Source organism: Aplidium turbinatum, chromosome 12, assembly GCF_918807975.1.
Source record: "Aplidium turbinatum chromosome 12, kaAplTurb1.1, whole genome shotgun sequence".
Taxonomy (NCBI): domain Eukaryota; kingdom Metazoa; phylum Chordata; class Ascidiacea; order Aplousobranchia; family Polyclinidae; genus Aplidium; species Aplidium turbinatum.
Window position 1 is genome coordinate 8,644,609 of NC_137483.1, and position 23,608 is coordinate 8,668,216.

Genomic DNA, 23,608 nt, shown 5'->3' on the forward strand with positions numbered 1-23,608 from the left:
ATACACTTGCGTTAACTCATTTTGTTTGCTAGGTGCCAAACATTCACACGGTATAAACCACTCGAAACAAACAAGTTTTATTTTGAATTTCCACAAAAAAAACACAAGCATAGCGCATCTGAAAGTGTTCATCTGACATTTTGCTGTGTTTTGATTCCAATATGTTTTTGCCCATTGAAAACATTCTTTCAACTGCAGCGCTGAAAGGTATTGGCACGTTGTGGCGAAAAAAGACATTAAAAAGTATGCGTTGACGCTATGCGCTAAAAAAATGCGAAAACTTTACGGCGTAGCCTCAAGCGCAAACTATCCAAAAAAATGTGGCCGCAAGCGTAAACAAACAGTCTACGCCGCAAGTATGCGGCGTAGAATTTGCGGCGTATACGTACATCTTTGTTTATATCAAACTGACATCTGTAACCTGCAAACTCAGCTGTGTTTTGTTTAAATGTTGACATGAGATGTTTTCAATTCACTGAAGCATTGGTTTAGTGTTGCCAGATAAATTTCTCCACCAAAAAACTAGGCTGCTCTTACCTAGATGACTTTGGTCTCAAATAACATCTGCTTTGGCGGAAAGCTTTGTTTAAACATCTTAAAATTTCCTCAATTTAAATTCTATGTGCCCAAAAGCCTTAAAATTTCCGCCAAAGTTAACGAATTCGGCAACAATTACCGTAGCTAGTGACTAAGAAGCAAAGAGTGCTGCCTTTTTTCTCTTAAGAAATTCGTTACAGTTGGGAAAAAGATAAGAAAATACTAGAGAATTTAGGAAATTTTTAAGGCGGTATCAACATGGTATCAGGTATTTGGTAAGTTTTGAAACAGCAGTGGTAAAGGTGATGAGCACTTGCAAAAGTGTTTCTTGAGGTTTGAGAGCAGTAAGTGCGTGAAGGCCAAACCTGGAAGTTTACCAAAACCAGCGTCTGAAGGACGAAGATCTATTTTCAAAAACCACCTTAAGATTGGCGTCACTTCACTATTAGTCAATTTTCAAAAAAAAAGGCTAGGTCAAATGTTGAGTACATTTGTCTTGAATTTACAAATGTTGAGTGTTTGCTATTTCAATTTGCGAAATTTATACAAAGGCCATAGAGATTGGAGATACTCATTTTACGGAGTTTGGCAGCACATTTACGAATACGAGGTGCTGCCACAGTCGGTACTACATAGGCACTAGGCAGTGGGACTTCAAGTCTTCAATGTAGGATACTGTGTAACACATATCGGAAACTCAATTTCAATTCGTTTTATGCAGACAAAATTATCCATTGTAGCCTGAAACGACAAGCAATCCAGACTGTAGGCCTATAATCAACATAGAGCTTGCTGATAAGAGAGAGAGAGAAACCTTTTATTTTGTCTGCTGCGAAAAATAGTATACGGCACAAATATAAACCGGTACAAATATATTCAACAACAGACAGGAAGCATAATGTTTGAAGTGATCAGATAGGCTACCAGTATGTCTGTCACGTTAGTTCAGTGGTTCAGCGCCCATCTGGTGCAACCTAATTCGTACCCTGAAAAGATCGAGAGAAAAAATACCACAAAGCCGAAGTCGCTAATCGGAGTTTCTGCAAACATTTTAAAGTTAGGATTAGGGTTAAGCGGAAACTCTGATTTGTGTGCTATTTTTGCTTCTTTTAATTTTTTTTTCTCGATTTTTTCAGGGTACGATTTAGGTTGCATCCGCGCCCAACTCAAAATCATAGGACACTGGTTCGGCTCTCGGAGTGTGTGCTTGATCGGCGCATTTCAGAATTAGTCTCCATTCAGCGGCATCTAATGAATGGTATAATTTTCCGGCAACAATTGGAAACTTCACTCTGCCAATTTTAGTAGCCGGCCCTGCGTGATAAGCCTCCACAAGTATGCAAAAATTTCAGAAATAATCTATGTCTGAGACTATCAGTCTGAGGATAAAGATTCAAAACCAACTTACCAAGAATAGTCAGAAGTCACCAACGACATCATTAGACTATTGCCAGAATTAATGCAATGTAAAAACATCAACAAATTACTGTACTTTAAATTAAAGTTAGGCTGGTGTTAAATAAAAATTAAAAGAAATTGTTTGCAATAGTAACTGAACTTTGTTGTAATACTTTAGCCTACTGCAAGTTGGTAAGCTAAGTGAAAACACAAAGTCACCGTTGACAGGGACATCACTGACTAAGCTAATAGAGTTAATGTTGAACATGCAACACTAGCTGATGTGCCATGGCAGCTATCAAGGTTCAGTAACTGTAACAAAGCAAGTACCGTAGCTTGGATGCAACCTAATTTGTACTAAATTAAAAAAATTTTAAAAAAATTAATAAAAGCCCAGGGATATCTAAAGAAGGGGGTGCGAAGGCTCACAGCGATTGCCTTATTCTTATGACACTACCAGGGCGGTAGTTTGTAGCGCCTGAAACATGCGACTCTTTTCAAAATTACAAAAAGTGTTCTAGTGCAGTTGATACAGCAAGCTACAGAAGACAGTTAGCAAATGTTACGTAGAGCATATTTAAATAATACTTGTTTGGAAAGACAGTTGAAAAGTTACCTGTAAGCTGTTTTTCTTAACAAAGCCTTTGTAGTCAGCTAGATGTAAAGCAAGCATATGGGTAGTTGAATTAACAAGCAACCATGAGCATTCAGTGAGTATCCAGGCATGATGCTAATAGCGCAATGCAGGTTATCATAACAAGATTTAATTAAACTACTATCGGTGCCAATTGTCATTTTACGGTAAACAGAGATTATTTACGATAAACAGAAGCCCTTCTACTGTCAGACGTATAAAAAGCCTTTGTATCCCCTTCACTAGATATCCCTAAAAATACCAAAATAGCACACGGATCGGAGTTTCTGCTTAACCCTAACCCTACAGTAACTTTAAAATTTTTGCAGAAACTCCGATTAGCGACTTCGGCTTTGTGCTATTTTTTCTCTCGATCTTTTCAGGGTACGAATTAGGTTGCACCCCCAATCCCCATGGCCCGTAGCTTGATTTATAATATTGGTAGCCTAGTGCTTAGTTTAGTGATACTGACAATAATTTACAACATCATAGTTATTACTGTACTAATGTACTTAGGTTTTTCTTAAAGATAATTCAGCTAACCATATTTTAAGGTTATATTTTGGTAGTTTTCTACTTTTAGTTAACAAAATTATTTTAAAATTAGCGGCTATGGCACCAGTACCAAGGAAAGGAAAAAGACCTGACGGACTGAGATGTTTACGAAGTTTGCTGAGGACACCAACACGAAAACAAGATTCATTAATCAATGTTGATCATCGTGAATTCATTTTTCAGTCTTATGGAAAATCTTCTTTGATACCCTGTATTGGAGAACCAAACAATAGTATGCATGGTGTCCTAACAAGTAAGATCAAGCGTACAAGTCTTCAACTTTTACGTGAGAAAATGCTCAAACACAAGTAAGACATATTTATCTCTGGAATGAAAACTGTAACTGAAAACAATCATGGCAAGAAAAGAATCAACCACCTATGCTAGTGGAGAAAAAAAGCAAATTTTGGTGATGATGATGTGACTGAGTAAACTATCGTAAAAGCTTAATCCTTGTAGTTTTGTATGTGCACTAATAGCAGCTATGAACTACTGACCAGGCCTGGTCTTGCCTCATCAAATGTTATCACCTGTTATTTGTAATTAGTGAACGATGGATGGCTGAGAGAAAGAAAGTGGCCATCTCACTCCCAAATGCGCCAGAGGCTTAGCATGCTGAGAACCTAATCCTTTTTTCTGACTCTTAGATCAAGCAGCCTATATGAACCTCCTTTAACTTTATTTCTTAGTTTTTTAAAAACATTTTGTATTAGGGTGGTCCTTATATGCAGCTAAAAATTTAAGTTAGCTGAAATTGTACGGGCGTAATTGCAATCATTGCTCGGCTCCAGCATGCAAATATTTCCTGGATTGTGTGCTTGGCTGCCTCCCATTTTATTTCTTGAATCATGATCTTTAATTTAACCGGTGAAAGTACATGTTGAGAGCATCATGCACAGATGGCAATTCTGAGCCAGTGAATTTATTTTGCACTGACCCATTGACTTAACCAAGTAGATCTCAGACTGTTTTCTTGTACCTACTATAGATTCTGCCATTAACCCTAAAGGTTTTTTAGTTATTGCAATAACATGAATTTACTTTATTACATTTTTAGATGAACTTTGAGCTGTTTGGTTAATAAATTATGCCTTAGTAATATGACAATCATTGTAAAACAATACTCTTTGAGAAATCAATTGGCATGAAAGAAAACCTGTACTTCATAGTCCCTAATAATGGCAACTAAAGTACAGTAGGCTACTTCGCAATCACCACCTAACTAGCAGGCTGTCAAGATAAATTCTACATCTAAATGTCTCAAAACCAGCAAACTTAATGTGTGAAACTTTGGCTAGTGGCTACTTCCATGTTAAGTAAAATTTAAAATGCACCAACGCCGTAGGGAAAAGTTGTAGGATCAAAAGTAGTTATAGAGCAACATCTTTGATCCTAAAACTCGTTATGATGACATTTTACATCACCATAGACGTGTTAACACGTCCGTAGCATTGAAAGTGAGGCTTAAAGTTTGGTTGCTTTGCCGAAAAACTTGAAAGTCATACCTTAATGGTTTAAAACAAAAAATATTTTTTCTGAAAGTGTTTTACATCAAGTGAAACTATTTTAAAAGGTATCCGCTTAAAAATTCAAAAGTTGGCAAATAAGGACCACCCTATTGTGTATATATTTAACCTGACAAATAGACATTTATGACCAGATGGGGTGATGCTGCAGTTATTTTGGAAAGTCTTGTTGAAGTTAGCTGGGTACAACGTCCTGGAGTAAAAAGTACTGAGAAACATCCAGAGGTTAGTTTCTTTTTGTATTACAGTAGAAGAAACTGCTAAAGTGCTGATGGCTTTACATATTATATTCTATGTTTGATTTCATTGACTTATTGTTTACAAGGAATTAAGTTTGCTCTTTGAAGTGGATCACTGACAATTTTTATGGCAAGTGTAGTTCACCTGGTTTTTCCACTTTAGAAGTCTTCTCTGCTCTAGGTAATTGTCCGCTTTTCTAGCTTTGTACTCTCTTGCTGCTGATTCATTTTGCAGCTGTACTTGTAAAATGAGAAGAATAGAAGTATGCAAAATTGCGTTTAGGTAGTACATATTTAGTTAACCTTGTTTTGTTTGACACAGCCAAGAAGCCAATACATAGCCACAGCTTATAACAGATTTATTGTAAACCCACAAGAAAACTGTGGTACATTAACAAGTATCATATTTCCATCAAACTTGTTTTCTTTACCTGTTAAATGTATTTTAGTATGTGTTTAAAATAAACAAGGCCAGTACTAGTAATGTGACTTGGTTTTATGTTTGTCGTACTAGATGAGCTCTCTTTCAAAGCTCTACATTTAGATTAGCCGAGAATACGTAAAAAAAGTAACATTGAAATACAACTTAACTCTTCTATCATGTTCCAGGTCATTCGAAGAGTAGGGTGTGAAATTCTTCTCAACCATGTCTGTGCTCAGAACAGTGATAACTTGTTGTCTTCTCACAAGCGTTCCATGAAGTTATACTTGGGAGTACTTGATCACATTCATGTCTTGTTGGAATACGTTTTTTCTTTCTTCGCCAAACATGATTTTCCATCTGTTCAAGAAAGTCTTTCCGCATACAATTTGCATAAAATGTACAATAACCCACAAATCAATAAAAACATGAACATAAACGCTGCTTTTTGGAAACCGGCTTTGGAAGCGTATTTGGGACTAGCTGAATATGCGATTTGGCGTCTCACCATTGCGCAAGAGCCAAGTAACAGCTTACAAAGCAGTACTGATTCTCACGAAGACAGCGTTTTAAAGCATCAAAGTATCGCAGAAGCCGCAACAGAACATTTCAAGAAAATTTTGAATCAGCCTGGCACATGGGACGTTTTCATAATGAAGCACATTGAAATACTCTTGTATTACTACCAGTTTGATGCATTGAAAAACGATCTAACGATTTATTCTGAAAGTCACAAACAAAATCCGAATGCCCACAAATACTTGTATCAAGCTTTGCAAAGTTACATCGTTGATGATAGCGTCGAGATTCAAAATCTTAAGATGGCGGCTTTGCGGCGGCTGCATGCGGTTTCGCCGTCAGACTCTCTAATGGTTTGTTTGCATCAATTATTATTTGATGAATCCTTTAAGAATATTAACAAGTGTTTGTCTGGCGACAGCTCAGAGCTATTACTTGATTTCATCGAATCATTTGAAGTTGTGATGCAGTTACTTGATTATTCTGCAGCTGACAAAGACTGTTGGCATCTTCTTTGCAAGCATCTTAAAATGACACGTAAGAAACTAAGTGTGCAACAATTCACTTCTTTTGTTGACAAATTATGGAATTTTTCCGGACGTAATTCGTGGTGGCCTAACTTCCACTTTTGTTCACTATATGCTGCACCAAAATCTTCAGAAAATGATCCTGAAGTTGTTCAGTCGAAACTATACCTTGCCTCGGTTTTTATCAGTTCCACTGATAAGTTTTGGAAAACTGCCCGAAAACATGGCGTTTCTCCTGTGTAGAACTACCATCATATTCTGATGCAGCGACTATTCCTGACCATAAATGTCCAGATGTTCTTTTTTTCATTGTAAGGTGATTCTCAGTAGCTTGCGTAGTGATTGCAACTTCGGACGTCTTTAACTTTTGTTCTCAGGGTTTTTGCATATTTTTTTTTATCTGGCAATAAACCGTAACGTATCAGATTTTGTTTGCGGCCTGCAATACTGTTTACTCGCTAACATAAGCAACTTTAGTTTTGCGTTGAAATGTTTTTAAAACAAAATTTTGTTTCATTTTAGTCTTTGAAGTCGAGGTCGTAGCAATTTGGTTTCCTAATGCGCTTGAATGAAATGCTGATGTACGAAAATTGTGCAATACAGAAAGCATCATGAAGTCATGAAAATTGTTTTCGGTTTACTTTCACTTTGTTACATTTACTTTCACAAAAACTTTACAGTTCACTTTCACTGAGGTTTCAAACAAGAGCGCATTGGTATTTCAAAATTTGTTAAGTTTGATAATTACAAGTTTCTAGAGATTTTTTCATTTTGAGTATTACAAATACCTTTGTGCTATAAGATGCAATTATAACGTAACTAACATGCAAAGCGTCTACGTACTCCACAGGAAAGACCGGCCAAATACTGCGTCGATGGTTCCATCCCAAGAATGTGCTGTGCGATACCAGCATGATATTTCTATGGTCCATTCAATATACAGACCACGAGGGGGAATGTAATGAAACAAATTGTCTTTTTTTGAGCCAAACAGAATTATCAACCTCTGGATACTTTCCAATTACAAGCTCTATTCGTGACAACTCTCACATGTCCAGAACGTTGTATTGCTTTAATGGGCGAACAACTTACCAAATTCAATAACTAAAAAGCAACAAAAATGTTTCACATGTGATACTGAAGCAGTAAATTTGTTGTCCCGTTTCAGGCTCATTCTGATAACCAATTTTATATGGAAACGAACCGGATATCATAGAAAAACGTTATTTTGCAAATACAATCAAAGACCAGAATGAAATTCTGCACACACAACAATAATGTAAAGGGTTTCGACCAGAAGTGATGTTGAAATCCTCTGAAATTTGCTACCTCCTTCAACAGTCGACATACACAACATCAACAAGTCCTTCATTCATAATCGGGATTCTTCCGTAATATGACAAAGCCTTCTATAACGGGAGTTAGAGCGATATATTCCTCGGTAGCAAGTTCGGCTCGTTCTCCATAGGCCAGCAGCACTGGCGTGGTGTGGGTTTGAAATCCTGCAAAATGTTGAATCGTCGTTAAGATGTCTTTTTAAAAACTAGATAGTAGATATGCGAAGAGTTTACACGTTTCATACATTACTGATGGTATATATAGCCTAATAGCATCGCAAAGCGCAACAACAACTGACATTGCAACGTCATAGCTTAAACACAGTTGTATATAAATGTGAGATCATGTCTAAACGATTTTAATGTTACGTAATTTTAATAACCTAAAATTAATTTGATACTATGTTTATTGTTTACTGATACAAATAACTATTCCACATTGCCATCAAGATTGCAAAAGATTTTTTCGCAAAAATATGAGAATTACAGACGAATTTGATATTTCATTTACCTGTAATTGTCTTTGGTTTTCCCGCTTGTCCGACCACGTCCACAGCTTGGCCGACTCTCACGCTGACCGGAAGTGGACTTAAATCTTCGCCAAAGGTAACCAGCATTCTTGGCTGGATGGCTGGGACCAGTGTGTACAACATGTAGTGGCTTTTTCCAAGAATAGCTTGAATAAAAATACAAGAGAATTACAACACAAGATAGCGACAGAAAATCCATCTCCATTCAAAGCATTCAATTTAAGCGGATACCCTGATGAAAACAATTTTTTTGTATCTAAAAAGCAATAAATTTTATCAGGATTCTGAATATGGTAAAATTTTTACTCTATTCAGTGTCTTTGTGTGTCAAAACTTACAGTGATAAATCTGAGTAAATGAGTAATGTAGCTAGTGTTTTAATGGGTGTTTTTCAAATGCTGTTTTTTTCGAAAGTCAATTTTTGATGTTTTCAACTACACATTTATTTCTTGTCAGAATGGCATGAAATTTTGCAGACATAATCAATATATACTGAAGAAGTGATCAATAAGAGAATTTTTAATGATTCTGTGTATTTTCACTTAAAAAAAAAAAAATTCAAGTACATAAATTCAAAATTCATTTATTCTTGAAATATACACCTGTGGAAGAAAATCTCTCATCATTATATAGGTAAAGGATGGCGACTATACAGCAGAAAGTTAGGAAGGATATAAGTTCTCCCTTGAGAATTATTAAATATTTAACCGGTGATAAAAAAAAATTTAAAAAAAAAATGGAAAAAACTTTTGCGTTTCTTTGACATTTTTTCTCACAAAAACGTTTTTCATATATTTAAGTGCCATATTTTGATTGCAATTTTCATACTCTTTCCAAAGGTATATAATATGTAGGGTTTTCTACAAGTCAAGCCCATTTTTCGACCAATTTATTTAGAGCGGTGCTGAAATTGATATTCCATCATGAGTGGCCCCTCAAAACATTCTTTGTCAATAAACAAGATGTTTGAAATCGAATGCTGCATTCAAATGCACGTACTATCATACTTACTGCTTTTGACATCCAAAAACGACACAATAACAGAAAGTAGGCCAGCCATAGCCACAGGACTCATCAACTGGCGATCACTGTGATAAGGTTGAAGGGTCAGTGTTCCCTGCCGAGTAGATGAATATAAAATTAACAACATGCTCTTCGCGTTGTTTAAAAACAGGGAGCTACGGTTGAAGCGTCGAGTAAAAATACATTACCTTTCCCAAATGGACAAGACCTTGAACCAGTCGTACCAAAAAGAGGTTACTTGGATCTTTGGAATAATAAACAGCGAGATTGCGAAGCATTTGAGCCAACCTGGCATTGTTAGTACCTGCGTAAAGATTGACCAAGTTATATAGCGTTGGTGTAAGTCAAGTTACACTGTAACTCATAACATTGTTTAATTATCAGCAGATACAAGCTATTGTTACTTCAGAAGTAGCGACCTCCGACAACAAATCAGCCGTTCTTTACATTGATTCAACGTCTGCAGACGTTACTAATTTAAAAACGGTTGATTTGCTGTCTGGAATATCTGAACTCGGGTCAGTGATCAACTGACCATACTTCGAAAGAGAAGTTGGCACTTTCGGAAGCTACAATGGTCACGCTCTCTGTCAATACCAAGCGACTTCATCATACGCAATCACACAGCCGCAAAACGGCGCTACTCACCACTGCCGACCAAGCCCATGCCGAAAATCGAATTGTGAACAACTTCAGCATCTGAGTCGTGGCTGAACTTGGACAAAGTGTCGAGGATATGAAGTTGAGGATTTGAAATCGATGTCAAGGCCAGGGCGAGAGGAACCGTTCGTCTCACTGAGAGGTCACCATAGCGGTACTGGGTAAAAACAAACACAAACTTTAGAATCTACGCAACTTTGCTGTATAGAAGAATGAACGTATGTGGAGATACGGTGTAAATTTTCACAAACAAACTTAGTGGCATTTTGGTTGCGAAGATTTCTAGACGAAATACAATTTGTTACAATGCAATAACATAATATGTTGAAAATCACGTCCCAAAGGCCGATTCTCAATAAAACAGAGAAACGAATATAAAAAGTTGAATAATCCATATCGAACCAGTATGAAAATAATTACAAACCAGGTGTCCAAAGGTTCTGAACCCCATCTCGGCCCCAATCTCTTCCCCCATGGAGATCAACCCGATCCCAAGCACTGCTGCGGCGTGTTTCGTCATGCCCCACTCTGACGACTTCGCTTTCTTGTCGTCACTCTGCAAACGAACGCATGAAACGATTGATTTAAAAGAAATAAGGGTAGCACCTAGACAGCAAATCAGTCGTTTTTTACTTTGATTCAATGTCTGCAGACGTTTAATCAATGTAAAAAACGACTATTTTGCTGTCCGGGTAGTGACGTATCTTTTGACGACGACACTGGAAGCAAAAATTATGTTCTGCATGAAGAGTCGTACTCTCCGGTACAAAAAAATCATCATGAAAGTTGACAATGAACTGATGGTTGCATTAAGAAACAAAGTGCTTGATTGGAAATCATCCAACATGCAGAGATGTGGTTTTGCTTTACAAATACGAAACTATATTATACTTTCGACTTTGCGTCATCCTTCTTGCTCTTTGAAGATGCTGATGATGATGTTTTAGCATCCGCGGACTCTTTCGTGTCTTTTTTCTCGGACTTTTCGTTGGCTTCGTCTTCTTTCTCAGCAGCCTCCGTGCAGATATGAAGCATATTTTGAATTTTCAGCACGTTTCCGGTACCTTGTTTAAACATAATAAGTAAGTGGATGCGAGAAAAGATGTAGCATAACATCTATATATACATAACAGCATAACATCTATATCTTTTCATACATTTATCAGACCAACTGCTGGATAACTTCAAATACAAAAAGAAACTTAAAAATTAATTAAAGTTACCAGTCTCCTAGTAGCTTTATATAAAGGGAACAATAACTGGAGGGAACGATAAATGTGCTCATTTAGTAATGACATAACCTGGCCGAGTGGGCGCTTAAATCCTTCTGGGTCCCAGCTGTTTGCAGTATATTAAGTTTCAAAGATGAGAAAATTTTTATCATCCAGTAGAGGACATAAGATATTAAAAATACCATGGTACACAACAATAGAAAAGAATACGCAAATACAACAAAAAAGAAAAGAGATACGAAAACTAACAACTGTGGCAGTGTTGCTTCAGCACATGATCAGGGTCTCACGTACCTGCATAAGCGCAGACTTCAACTAATACCAAAGCGAATCCTTTGAGCGGTTCTGGGACGACTTGCAGAGCCACAAGGATGGTATCAACGGCTTCCTGCTTGCCTGCAAGTGGAAACATGTGTTGGTGAATTCACACGAACAAAGGAGTTTAAATGGCCTGGTTAGATGATGACGTAAAGAATGTAGTTTGTTAAACGATAGACCTTACATAAGTAATGGCAACCCTGTTTAAAGTAAGTTTTATATCCCAGACTAACTAAGTTTTACACCCCTTCTGCAGACGTTGAATCAATGCAAAGAAAACGACAGATTTGCAGTCTGAGAATGAAAATTCAGCAGGTGTGTTTATCGTTCTACAACGAAGACTGGTCTTTGTGTTGAGAAGCGCGATCTACGACTTTATGCCGCGGTCCGAATGACGCAAACGCTTATGACTCTAGGCCGTAAGGCACGAATGACGCAAGGCCCGAATGCCGCAAGACATAAATGGCGCAAGACTTGAATGCAGCAATGCATTTATTTCGTACTAAAATTACTTGAATTCGGTAGTAATTTCATTTGTCATGATAGCAAGTTCAATTTTCATTTTTTATACAAACAAAAATACAAAAATTGTTTTTTTGCACTTTATAAAAAATTAAAATTGCTACCGATATTACTACTGAAGTCAAAAGAACAATTAATTTTAGGACGAAATTATCAAATCTTGCGGCATTCGTGCATTGCGGACTAGGGATGGCGTCCTTCCTGTAATTGCGTCATTCGGAACGCGGCATGAAGTCGTGTATACTGAGAAGCGGCTTGCCATCCACAACTCACCAAGATACACCAGTGCCAATGCAAGCGCAATGAATCTGGAATTCGATTCTTTCAACTCTGATTCCGACCTTTCGATCAGCGTCTGCAGGAGTGCTGACGTCACTTCGTTGTTGCATGAACCAACCGACACCAATCCCATCGCTAGTGCGGTGAGTCCAATCACCTGTGGCAAAGGCAATAACAAATGGAATGTAAATCAGGAGTGGGGAAGTGGTTGTTTCTCCAACCACTTCCACATCGGCACCAAGTTCTTCACTTGGTCAATACTTCAATCGTTCTGTTTAATCTAAACCAACTTATGTTGAAAATTTAATGACATATAAAAAATGGCTGGAAGTCCGGTTAAGTTCAACCAGAAGCGGTTACTTTATAGCCCTTCCGCGTTCCACATTTAAACATCAACCTTAAATCAGCGGGAAAAGTCACTTACCTCCATGTTAGATTTAGAGTCGGTCAAAACCGGTGTCAGAAGAGAGATGATGTCTGACCGGTTAGAACCGGCGTAAGCCAGTCCAAGTCTGAAAATTTTCAAAAGCTTTTTAATTATAAAGCATAAAAGAAAACTCAACAGGCAACAAAAATTTATTTAAGATAAAACCACTCATGACCGATCTACAAATACACCAGAGCGGGAGCTAAGAGCTACAATAGGGGAGCCTCACCAAAAACTCACCCAAGAACGGACCCCACCCTCATAACGTTGCTATTGTGCAAAACGTAGTCAGACAGCAAGGCAAGCGCTGGGTCGCAGTCGTTCCGTATTCCCGTGTTGACAATACCGCAAGCAAGGAGGGCGCCTGGAAACGAAAACCAACAATGCCATCACAGTAACAAGTTAGCCTACCATTCTATGCTCTAGTCCACTTTAACTAGCGTAGAAATTTAGGTGGTCAACAAAGTGTTGCTGCTGTACTTGCAAAGACAAAGCAGAAAGTAAACATCACTACAAAAGGCGACGCCAAACGTTGTCACGTTGTCAACTTATTACATAGCAATTGTTTTTTTTTTATTCAGTATTTTCGTATTAAAATCAAATTTGCAAAATGCGCTATAATGTTAATTCGAATCAAACGTTCAACTTCTGCAAGTTATTTTACGCAAATTTGGAAGCTATCATCCAATCGAAAAAATATTGAAGCTACAGCCTGGTGAAAAACAAAAAGGGCACTTGCCTGATTTGATGTAGTCTTCTGATGAATAGAGGTATTTGTCGATCTGTGTCAAACCACCGTCTACATCCCACAGCAAAACCAGACCAAGCGAAGCCGTGGCTGCCAGCATACCTGAAGTATAATAGCTAAATTAGCTACCGTTGCCGCGCTTCTGGTTTCGATCATTTGCATCAAAATATTTCACACTTTCGCCCTGCACTTTCTAATATTGCATAATCAAATAGAACACACACACGCCATGGGGATATGATGACATGAAATTTATGTGCTATCGTACTGAACAACATACAATGGAATCTAATATTCATTCCACAATTGTGCTGAAGACATACAGAAAATCTCAGTGCAAAGCTTGGAGGAACAACACTTTCTTTTGAATCACACCCCAGACAACAAATAAATCATTTTTTGTAAAAAACGATTTATTTTTTGTATGGGGCCTAATCTGATTGTTGCATCAACGTGTCGTTACCATGTTCTTTGTTTTTATAAATCCATTTGTTTCCCTCCTCAGTTAGCAGCTTGTCTTGGCCAAATGCGGCATTGACAAAACCATTGACGTAAGAAGCGGCTAAATTCTTGCGGGCGGAATCAACACTGGAACTGCTGGTTCCCATGCCTGTGCCTTTGAACAACAATGTCCATTAAAGCATTAGCGTTGGGCCACCACAACATGGGAAAGCACTGATTCAAGTCACATGGCAAATTACGGCATTAATCGGCTATTTGGGATGATTGAAATTACAGTACACGAACTAACAAAATTCCGGTACAAGTGCAGTATGTGATCTAGTAGGTGCATGTTTTATGCTAAATTACCTCCTGTTAAGTAAATAAAATACATTATTAGGATTATCGCTAACGTAAAAACGCTCTATTTGATAAAACGCCACAAGCTATTTAAACGCTAGCGTATAGATCACACACTATACTGCGACAGAGATTATTTCATATTTTCCGTTGTTTATTGTAATTATAGGTAGGCCTATTGGACATCATAAACTGTAAGCATGTGCAAAGACAATAATTCAGTAGCATTTGCCTTTTGTTACCATAAATCATATTCTCGTGTTGTACAGTTGTACTGTAGTTGCACAGTTATGCGAAAACGTCAATAATGTCGCATACACTGCTGCTTCGAGACCGCTGTTTAAAACCCAACCCGTTTGACATGCTATGAACGATCACTTTGACTGTGACGATGATAAGTCCTGTGAGCTGTTTAAGCCGAACCGAAAGCACTACGAAGTGATCGATGACCATCTTCGCGGTATGGTGATTATAATGCAACTGTTTGATAAAGATAAGAAAAACTTACGACTGTTTTCAAGGTGTGTCTTGTAAATGTCTTCAGGCTTCTTTGCTTCCATAATATCAAGCTCCCTAATGTACAATGCATTCATTAAACCACAACTCACAAGCCATAACCAATTATAATTGCTACAACCCCTAACATGTAGGTTAATAGAGACGACGTAGGATGCCGCAAAAGATGAATGTTATACATGGGTTAGTTATGTATGCATTGAGGGGATTCTACCTGGCGAGTATGATGAAATTTTGATTGAGGTGAGAATTGGACAGGATTTCAGTCAGTTCTTCGGCTTCCTCCATATCATCGTTAAGTTCAAGATAAACTTGCTGACGACCTAAAGCATAGGCGAGCTGCTTCTGTATCGACCTGCCAAAGTAATCATCATGGTAGTAATATGTGACATATTTCTTGTACAGAGAACTGCATACTTTGATTTTTCAATGATATCTTCTTACAATGTGTTGCCTTCACATTGCACACATGACAACGAATAAAAATTACCAAAGTCTTTCATGTAGGGCCTCTTGAACGATACTTTATGCCACAAAGTAATACGACAGATCAAGAATACTATAAAAAATGTGATGTAAAATCGGAAACGTTGCATTTAAAAAACTTTAAACATATCGTATTAACACAAGACAATGAAATGTGATGGGAAGTTGAATGTAAAAAGAATTATAGCATAAAAATGGAGAAGTGTTTCAACATTGCAGCTGACTGAGCTGACCAACTCAGTATCCAAACTATCCAAACCACAAAATCCGTCGTGTGACGGATTTTGCTGTCTGGGGGCTTTCGTGACATGCAAACTACGTTAAATTTACTTACAAATCCTTGCAAGAAAGAAAGATTTCTTCAATGAGTTCCGTGTCGTTGATCTGCATTGCTAACCTCAACGCTTCAGGAAGACGATCGAATTTACGGAAGATCTGGATGGCGGTTTGCAGCAGCGTGGTGTTCTCAGGATCAGCAGTGTATGGGACGCAACTGAAAACAAAAATGCATATCGGTGACCTCTCAGACAACAAAATCCGTTGTTTTTACATTGACTCAACATTGAATCAGCCTAAAAATGATGGATTTTTCTGTCTGACTTATTTGATTGAAAGCTGCAGTAGAATGGAAGGCAAAGTCGAAATGCTAATTGCTTAGTGCTCTGGTGGACACTCAGTATTGCATTTGCACTGATCAAAAAACGTTGAACTGCTGTAGTATTTATTGAGGCAAATGCCCCATCCCTCTTCATGAAGTGCCATGCCACAGAAACTCTTAAATTTGTTCGTTTTTTTTTATAATAAAATACCTCAATGGTCTGCCATTGTCAAGTGTCAATTCATAATTTTACAAAATTAATTCGCGACAAAACTGGTTCACCGATAACGCGCACGACCATTCTAACGGCTGTCTGGACAAACAACACAAGCTCAACTTTTCACACCTCGACATGTTTTGTGTGGCCATTTGGTCATTGGTCACATCATACATGCAAGTACCTTTACTCCCACAAGGAGCAAATGCAAAGTTAGCCACTTCCAAAGTTGAGTTGTTTTAATTCATAGCAGACTTTAAGACGTACCTGGTTAGATAAAGGCAAACACGCGCGTGAGTGGTGACGTCAACAAAATTGACAAGCTTGTCTAGTTTTTCGATCTCCATCAGTAAGTCGCAAGCTTCGGTCTCCGCATTGTGTTTCATGTCGTACGGAATCACTTCCTATTTACAAATCAATAACCATAATATCAAACATATTGTCAATCTTGCCAAATAGCTAGTGGCATAACGAAAGAAAGCAAAGAAATGTGAAAAATACTGGATTTTCCAGACTGGTTATAAGCTTGGTGCATGTCAGAGCATTCACAATAACACAAACCTCTCGCAAAGCGTTTGACTTCTACAATAAACCCACGTAATGGATACGTACCTCAACCAAGTCCATTAACTTTTTAAACTTTTCTTTTGAGACCTCCTCCTCAGGATCAATATCTTGCCACTCACTGGCAATTTCACCGGAAATGTGTCTGTAATTGAACATTCTTATTCTCAATACCGGAATAAGCATAGTATTTAACGTACAAGGTCAAATGTCTAAGATCGTATTGTATACTGGAGATTACGTTAAATTATCTTATTACAAATGCAATAAGCAGAGTCAGAATGGCTGACACACTTCCATCTACTGTACAAGTCACCCTGCACCATCAAGCAAATCTAAGGAGGAAACTCATTACCTGACATATTCATGGCCCCAAGATCCAATGTCCTCCTGGGAACCCAGCAATCTATACTTGAGACATTCTCTCTCATCCGAAACCGTCATGCCAAGAACAGACACAATGTCTGCACAGAATCTCTGAAATCAATCGTTACAAAAAATGTAATCCTTGTAATGTTTGTGAAGAAGGGGTGTTCTTCCGGGCCATCAGCACAAGGCTGATCACTCGCTAGAACAGCGAGCAGCAGTAACGCTTCGCTAACCATAACGGTGTAGCTTCCACGCTAGCCATTAAGACCTCCAATAAACGATAAGTTTCTGGACAGCCGATTGTAGCATCGAATAGACAGCGATAGACACGTGTTTCTTTTTTTCTTTTTTTTCTTTTTCGCGCAACGCTCAGAGTTGGGCTCATTCTCATGAGGCTGGGCTCATTCTTGCCACTTGGGTAATCGACCGCCGCTTTACCAGTCAGTTTAACTCTTATCTTTGTGGAAAGAAAAGAGCCAACAAAACCAGCAGGTGCCAGGGGTAGGACATGTGAAGAAGGGGTGTTCTTCCCGGCCATCAGCACAAGGCTGATCACTCGCTAGAACAGCGAGCAGCAGTAACGCTTCGCTAACCATAACGGTGTAGCTTCCACGCTAGCCATTAAGACCTCCAATAAACGATAAGTTTCTGGGCAGCCGATTGTAGCATTGTAGCATCGATTGTAGCCCTCATGGGCGAAACACGTGTCTATCGCTGTCTATTCGATGCTACAATCGGCTGCCCAGAAACCTAACCTTGTAATGTTGTTCACTTTATCAAAAAGAGATAATGTGGAACTTACTTTATTTTCACCATCAGGGATCTTTTCATATATTTCTTTCAGGGTGGAATAGTGAGGACGGAGAAATTTAAGTGGCTTAGGAACAGAGGTAATTGAAGCAGTAGAAGAACGAATTTTCGTTCGAAGAATTTCCAGTGCATTGTGATATAATGTGGTATCACTTTCCTAAACAAAAGTCAAATTTAACAAAGCCGTGTGTTCATCATCATTAATTGGCCATGCAACTGCTGACAGATGGCCTCTACACATGAAGCTGCAAAATCTACAAAAACTGTTTGATCATATAAATTCTTTATCATGCAAATTTTTGTAATCCAATAGTACCCCCACATAAAATGAATTATGGCGCCAAGCACTTGATGACACACAAATATACCACAGTAATTTAAAATAACACATCGCTAGCTTAAAAAAAAGCTACCTGATTAACTAGTATCATTCATGTATGGTGTACCAACTACCAACAATTGTACATCACCAACAACAGAAGCCATATCGGAACTTACAGTTAATCTTTCCACACAAAGATTTAATTCATCCAAAAGTTGTTTATCTTCTTCACTCTGCAAAATAAAGTAATACAAGTGAACAAATTTCTAAACGTATATATGGATATATATACCATAGAAATCACTGAAGTCATTGTTTTGCATAAATTGTCACTTTTTGACAATCTTGAACTGGACTGATATGTTTTGTGTCAAATCAGTTTACCGAATTTGTTCTAAACTATCTCATTTTTTTATTCCTGCTCACTCATTTAGCATTTGTTTGAAAGCAAATGTTGTTTATTTAGTTTTAGTAAATCATCAATTTCAAGCCACTATAAAGCCAATTTAGCTTAGAGTTACATCAGCCTCCAGTTCGCATGTTGGCAAGGCCTGTTTCAACCAAAATACAAGTTGTTACCGGTACTGCATTTTTGTTGATATCTTGTCTTGTTGTTTTTACGTCTTGCATTGCATTTATGGTGTGTTCGTGCCAGTTTGGCTAAACCGTCACTTTGCCTAATCGCCATTTTTTACTTTTTTCAAAAGGTGACAACTTGGATGAATTCTACTGTATACACCACAGGAATGCATACCAATAATATTATTTTTGGGTCTGCTACTATTCGATGAGTCCGATTCGGTGAGTTCCTAACCTCTAACCCTAACCCAAAACCCCTAACCCTAAAACGGCAATGATAATTAGGCTACGGTACCCAATAATTTAAAAAAAAAATGAAAAAATCCCCCGTTAAGGGATCGGACTCACCGAATCGGACTCACCGAAACGGGCCATTCCGATTATTTTTACATACTGCAGTCCTCTAACCAGGGCTTCTCAAATGTTTTTATCGTACGACCCCATTTTAGAAAATATTGTTTTATTGAACCCATTGGTAGGCAGCTTCCAGTGCAAACTCCCCACTGTAGACCAATTTTTAATTTGTTTTTGAGATTTGACCCTAAAATTACAACTTGCAACCTCATTTGAGATCGTGACCCATAGTTTGAGAAGCCCTGCTTTATACTGTGAAAAAACTTTATCATGTCATAGAACTCTGAGCTATTGGTGCCCAGGAATCAATTAATCTTATGCCATATTTGTGAATGCATTAAATATTATCAAGTCTAAACATTGCCACTATCATTCAATACTATAAAAAGATTATATGTATAAGCTAATTTGATAAGTAAAATACCAATTCCGGCTCCTCTTCCTTTACTGGCTTCTTGTCTGTCTTTGTTTCTTTTTTATCTCCACTTTCAGAGGCTGTTTTAGTTTCCCCCATAGGTGCCATTTTTTAACCAATCAATACGTTATTTTAATCTGAATGTATAGCAATGAACAATCGAACATGTAAGCTTAAATAAAGAAACATCATAATGCCACGCATTGGCTGTCTTTGGCGGGCAATAATGTAGCAAGCATATAACAAGGCGCATAACCATTGGTAAGAAAACTGCATTAAAATGGAATTGAGCAGTTGATTGCAAATTTGTGCAAAAAATGAGTATTTGGTAGTCTTTTTTCAAGTAACAAATCTTTTATGACATGTTACTTTTAAAATGTTTGATGTATAAATAGCTGATCAAAAATAGAAAAAATACAATATTATTTAAAAACTTACATATACAAAACAGAGTAGAATACTCGATTTATTTGTGTAAAAAATGATCACAAATCTGTTGTATGGCATATAATAAACGTTGTAACATTTTTAAACCAAGGCAAATTCTCAGTTAAGGATCACATAAATTCTAAACCAAATCTTATCTGATGTTGAAGTAAAACCAAGTAATACATACAGTAGCCTATGCATTAAAACAAGAAGCATAAAAGAATTTAATTTTATTGTATAACGAAACTGCATCATGGTATTTGTTGAAGGCGACGATGATCTATTTTTTCCAAAGAAACAATAGAAGATAAGTGTTGAGCAAATGCTCTCACTTCATCTCCGGCAAATTTGTCACCAGATGAAGACAGTACGCTCAGCTCAACAAAGTGGGCCAAACTGGCAGCTTCTAATTTGCTTGCATCAAATGAGTTAGGCATCTTTTCTAGTTTTGCAACAATAATTTTTACTCTTCCTTTCCTATAAAAATGACCTGTTAAACCGACTTGAAAACGAAGGGTAAAGCCAAGATCTTCACAAAACTGACTAGGATCCGCAGATACAGCAAGAGTGACATTGCTACGAACCATTGTGCTAGTACGATCTGCTGATTCTGTTGAGCCTATATACCTCAATTGCCATGGAGCATTAGTGTTTATCATAGACTTTGAAGCCTTGACTGTAATTGGAGAACTGGCAACATTGGGATTTAATAAAACATAAGTCATTTCAATATCTCGAAATGGTTCAGGCTTGACATTGTCACAGAGTCCTTGCAAACGTTCACGTAGCTTATCAACAGCAGTGTCTTGTATACTTCCCTGCAAAAAGTATTCTTGCATGTTGATGTTTGACGTTAAATCACTTGAAAGTGGGTGATAAGTTGCTTCAGACATCTTTACTGGATCATGCAACAAAATCAAAATTGAAACAGTAAAACAAAACTGCAAATACAATTAACTTTACAAAGATTAAACACTGATCACTAAACCTTAAAGAAGTTGAAGTACAGTATGTCAGTAGACAAATAGATAACTGGATTTATTACTATCCAATCAACCTGATAATGGTTGCTGAAGCTTTGTGCACACTGTTATTTAAGTCTTTGACATCTTTGCAATGACTCAAAATGCAAGTACGCCCTGAATTGACTGACTTATTAGCGCCTTATGTAGCTACTGCTTTATTATAACATGCCTGAACATTGTTCAGCAAGTCTCTCAACTATGGAAAATCAAGTGTGGTAGACGAAATCCCTGCAAAACTTCTAAAACAATTGGGAAAGGTATAAAAAGCATTTAGGCTTAGTAACAACTGGTTAAAATTTCTAGCCTAAACTTCCACGTCCTAACCAAGAAACATTTGTTTGAGCATATTCCATAGCCTAGCAGGCCTTAAAACTCATGTTTTTGTCCGGCAGCCATCGTGGCCTACCGAGAGCTCCTTCTCGGCAGCCAAATCTGCGTGCTTGGAGGCCAAAATACAATAACGATAGCACAAGTACGGTACATAGCATTAAACTTGCAACAATGTTAAAATGATCACTTAGCGTTGTTGAAGTCTGGGCGACGTCCTGCAATAGAATCGTTGTACCACGCATTAACTGCTTTATCGGGATTGTAATCCGGTATTGCGGGACCATCTAACGACCCTAAATTGTTTTAACTGCTCGCAGCTCAGTAAATTATTTCAACTGCATACCGCCTTTCATAAAACCTGACCCTTTATTCCGTTATGATGTCAGCATTGAGGGTGTGAAGTCACTAACCCACAGCGTTCTCAACTATGAAGACACGTGTTTTACCCACGGATGTCAACTAACCTACAGCTACCGCAAAATGACTTGAGACCTCGATCATTTTCACACGTTTTTGATTGCAATAAGTATTAAACCATTGTGTATTGCATAAAAGGCAATTGTTTCACTCAAATCAATTATGATGTATAATACGTACACAATGGGCTATTAGCAAGACAATGTTACTGTAGAATTGCTTTGGGCATTTTATTAGAATAAAGTAGTGATGAGAATTCAGAGGAAGTTCAGCACCGCCTCCAAAAGGACTTGGATCTTCCGAGCCGTAAAGCTGTCAAAAAGCCTCTTATCAATGAGCGGATGAAAAAACAACGGCTAGCATTTGCCAAGAAATATGCCCATTGGACCACTGAGCAATGGAGAAAAGTAATGTTCTCTGATGAGAACAACTTCCAGGTCTTTAAGATGGGGTCTACTACGGTTCGGCGTCCAAGGTCATCTGATCGTTTTGATCCTCGATATACGGTTCCGACTGTTAACACCCACAGTCAGTCATGATGTGGGGAAGTTTTTCTGGAGAGAAGGGAAGGGGAGGCCTGCACTTTCTTCCAAAAAACACAAAAATAAACGCTGATCTCTATATGCAAGTTTTGGAGGAGCATATGCTCAATTTCTTCCACATTCATGGCTCCGAGGTGTTTATGCATGATAGTGCACCCTGCCACAAATCTAAAAAAGTAACAACTTCCTTGAACACCAACAAATAAATGTTCTTGAATGGCCTGGCAACAGCCCGGATTTAAATCCCATCGAAAATTGCTGGCACAAAATGAAGAGAACAATGGCCGAAAAAAAAAAACTCCTAACCTGGATACTCTTAAAGAAGAGCTGAAAAAAGTGTGGTGTCTGGAAATGACACCGGATTATTTTAGAAATTTAAGCGACTCTATGCCCAAACGCTTGCAAATGGTTATCAAAAACAAGGGCAATATGACAAAATATTAACAAAAGTGACTATTTTTAATAAAAGCGTTATTACAAATAAACCTGTGTTTTTCTTTAAAAATAAGGTAGGTCTCAAGTCATTTTGCGGTAGCTGTAGTTCTCCTTTTTAACAACGATTCAATGTCGGACAACATTGAATCAATATCAAAACGACAATATTGCCAGCCGATGTAAATTACCACTTCGGATTAACACTTTGTTAAAATAAACATCGGGAATTGCAAACAAGACTTACAGCGCTGGTGAATCACCAGCTAGTGGTGATCGCAGCTGGATGTATTCAATACAACAGTAAGTGACTATGATGCGCTGACCTAATTCTGCGTCCCTCTTTGATGCATCATATTTTCGACATTTAATCCACAATCATTCTATTGCGAAATTAAATAATTGGCTAGAAGAAACCGGCGGCCAAACTTGGTCGACGGAGGAGGTAGCACAGGCGGTCATTCAAGCACTACTTAGCGGCCATGGCGGCGATGGCCGCCGGCTGCTTTAAGGCTTGGCCTAGTCCGACCGGTAGTTGGTTTCAATGTTGCCACTCTCTTGTTATGGAAAAGTACTAGATTTGACTGAAAAAAACACTAGATTCACAAAAAACACTAGCATGATAAATACAAGATCATTTACATGCAAAATGTACAAAAATGACAGCCAATGGTGTTAGTGAGTGTTAAAAGTTCAAAATTGAACTAAATTTACTTAAAATAAGGAAATTTCCTTGAAAGTGAGAGCTCTGAAGTTGATACAAATTTCAGATGTGTGTTGTGTCAGGTGCAACCTAGTTTGTAGCCTGAACAGTTCGTACCCTCAGTCCGTACCCTGAAAAGATTGAGAGAAAAAATTAAAAAAAGCCGAAGTTGCTGATCGCAGTTAAATAGCACAAAGCCGAAGTCGTTGATCAGAGTTTCCGCAAACAACTCGAGGGTTAGGGTTAGCGGAAACTGCAGAAAAATAT

General features: G+C 37.9%; 3 protein-coding genes across 4 annotated transcripts; 1 reads left to right on the top strand and 2 right to left on the bottom strand.

Moving 5' to 3' along the window:
• The first annotated feature begins 3,111 nt into the window (after positions 1-3,111).
• Positions 3,112-7,119, top strand: LOC145780757 (TATA box-binding protein-associated factor RNA polymerase I subunit A-like). Its single transcript, XM_082592386.1, has 3 exons — positions 3,112-3,432; positions 4,785-4,875; positions 5,499-7,119. The coding sequence occupies exons 1-3, from the start codon at positions 3,182-3,184 to the stop codon at positions 6,597-6,599; spliced, it is 1,443 nt and encodes a 480-aa protein (XP_082448512.1). The 5' UTR covers positions 3,112-3,181; the 3' UTR covers positions 6,600-7,119.
• A 286-nt stretch (positions 7,120-7,405) lies between these two features.
• Positions 7,406-19,636, bottom strand: LOC145780756 (26S proteasome non-ATPase regulatory subunit 2-like). 2 transcript variants are annotated; one of them, XM_082592385.1, is made up of 22 exons: positions 19,473-19,636; positions 18,292-18,348; positions 17,786-17,950; positions 16,970-17,091; positions 16,663-16,759; positions 16,318-16,454; positions 15,570-15,728; positions 14,964-15,104; positions 14,742-14,806; positions 13,896-14,042; positions 13,424-13,534; positions 12,925-13,048; positions 12,682-12,769; positions 12,252-12,414; positions 11,433-11,534; positions 10,798-10,970; positions 10,331-10,462; positions 9,895-10,063; positions 9,435-9,550; positions 9,235-9,340; positions 8,205-8,369; positions 7,406-7,858 (listed from the first exon to the last, which is right to left on the bottom strand). In XM_082592385.1, the coding sequence occupies exons 1-22, from the start codon at positions 19,569-19,571 to the stop codon at positions 7,725-7,727; spliced, it is 2,772 nt and encodes a 923-aa protein (XP_082448511.1). In that variant the 5' UTR covers positions 19,572-19,636; the 3' UTR covers positions 7,406-7,724. The 2 variants fall into 2 exon arrangements, with proteins under 2 accessions (XP_082448511.1, XP_082448510.1); XM_082592384.1 differs by having other exon boundaries at positions 13,896-14,048.
• On the bottom strand, positions 19,636-20,874 carry LOC145780759 (mediator of RNA polymerase II transcription subunit 18-like). Its single transcript, XM_082592388.1, has one exon. It carries the CDS (start codon positions 20,783-20,785, stop codon positions 20,144-20,146), a length of 642 nt encoding a protein of 213 aa, XP_082448514.1. The 5' UTR covers positions 20,786-20,874; the 3' UTR covers positions 19,636-20,143.
• Positions 20,875-23,608: the final 2,734 nt, after the last annotated feature.

Coding starts and splice junctions, on each gene's coding strand:
- LOC145780757 (XM_082592386.1), top strand. CDS start 3,182: ATGGCACCAGTACCAAGGAAAGGAAAAAGACCTGACGGACTGAGATGT. Junction 3,433..4,784: donor GAGAAAATGCTCAAACACAA/GTAAGACATATT, acceptor ATTTATGACCAG/ATGGGGTGATGCTGCAGTTA. Junction 4,876..5,498: donor GTACTGAGAAACATCCAGAG/GTTAGTTTCTTT, acceptor ATCATGTTCCAG/GTCATTCGAAGAGTAGGGTG.
- LOC145780756 (XM_082592384.1), bottom strand. CDS start 19,571: ATGGCACCTATGGGGGAAACTAAAACAGCCTCTGAAAGTGGAGATAAA. Junction 16,455..16,662: donor AGTTAATGGACTTGGTTGAG/GTACGTATCCAT, acceptor ATTTGTAAATAG/GAAGTGATTCCGTACGACAT. Junction 15,729..16,317: donor GTTTGCCTTTATCTAACCAG/GTACGTCTTAAA, acceptor TTTTGTTTTCAG/TTGCGTCCCATACACTGCTG.
- LOC145780759 (XM_082592388.1), bottom strand. CDS start 20,785: ATGTCTGAAGCAACTTATCACCCACTTTCAAGTGATTTAACGTCAAAC.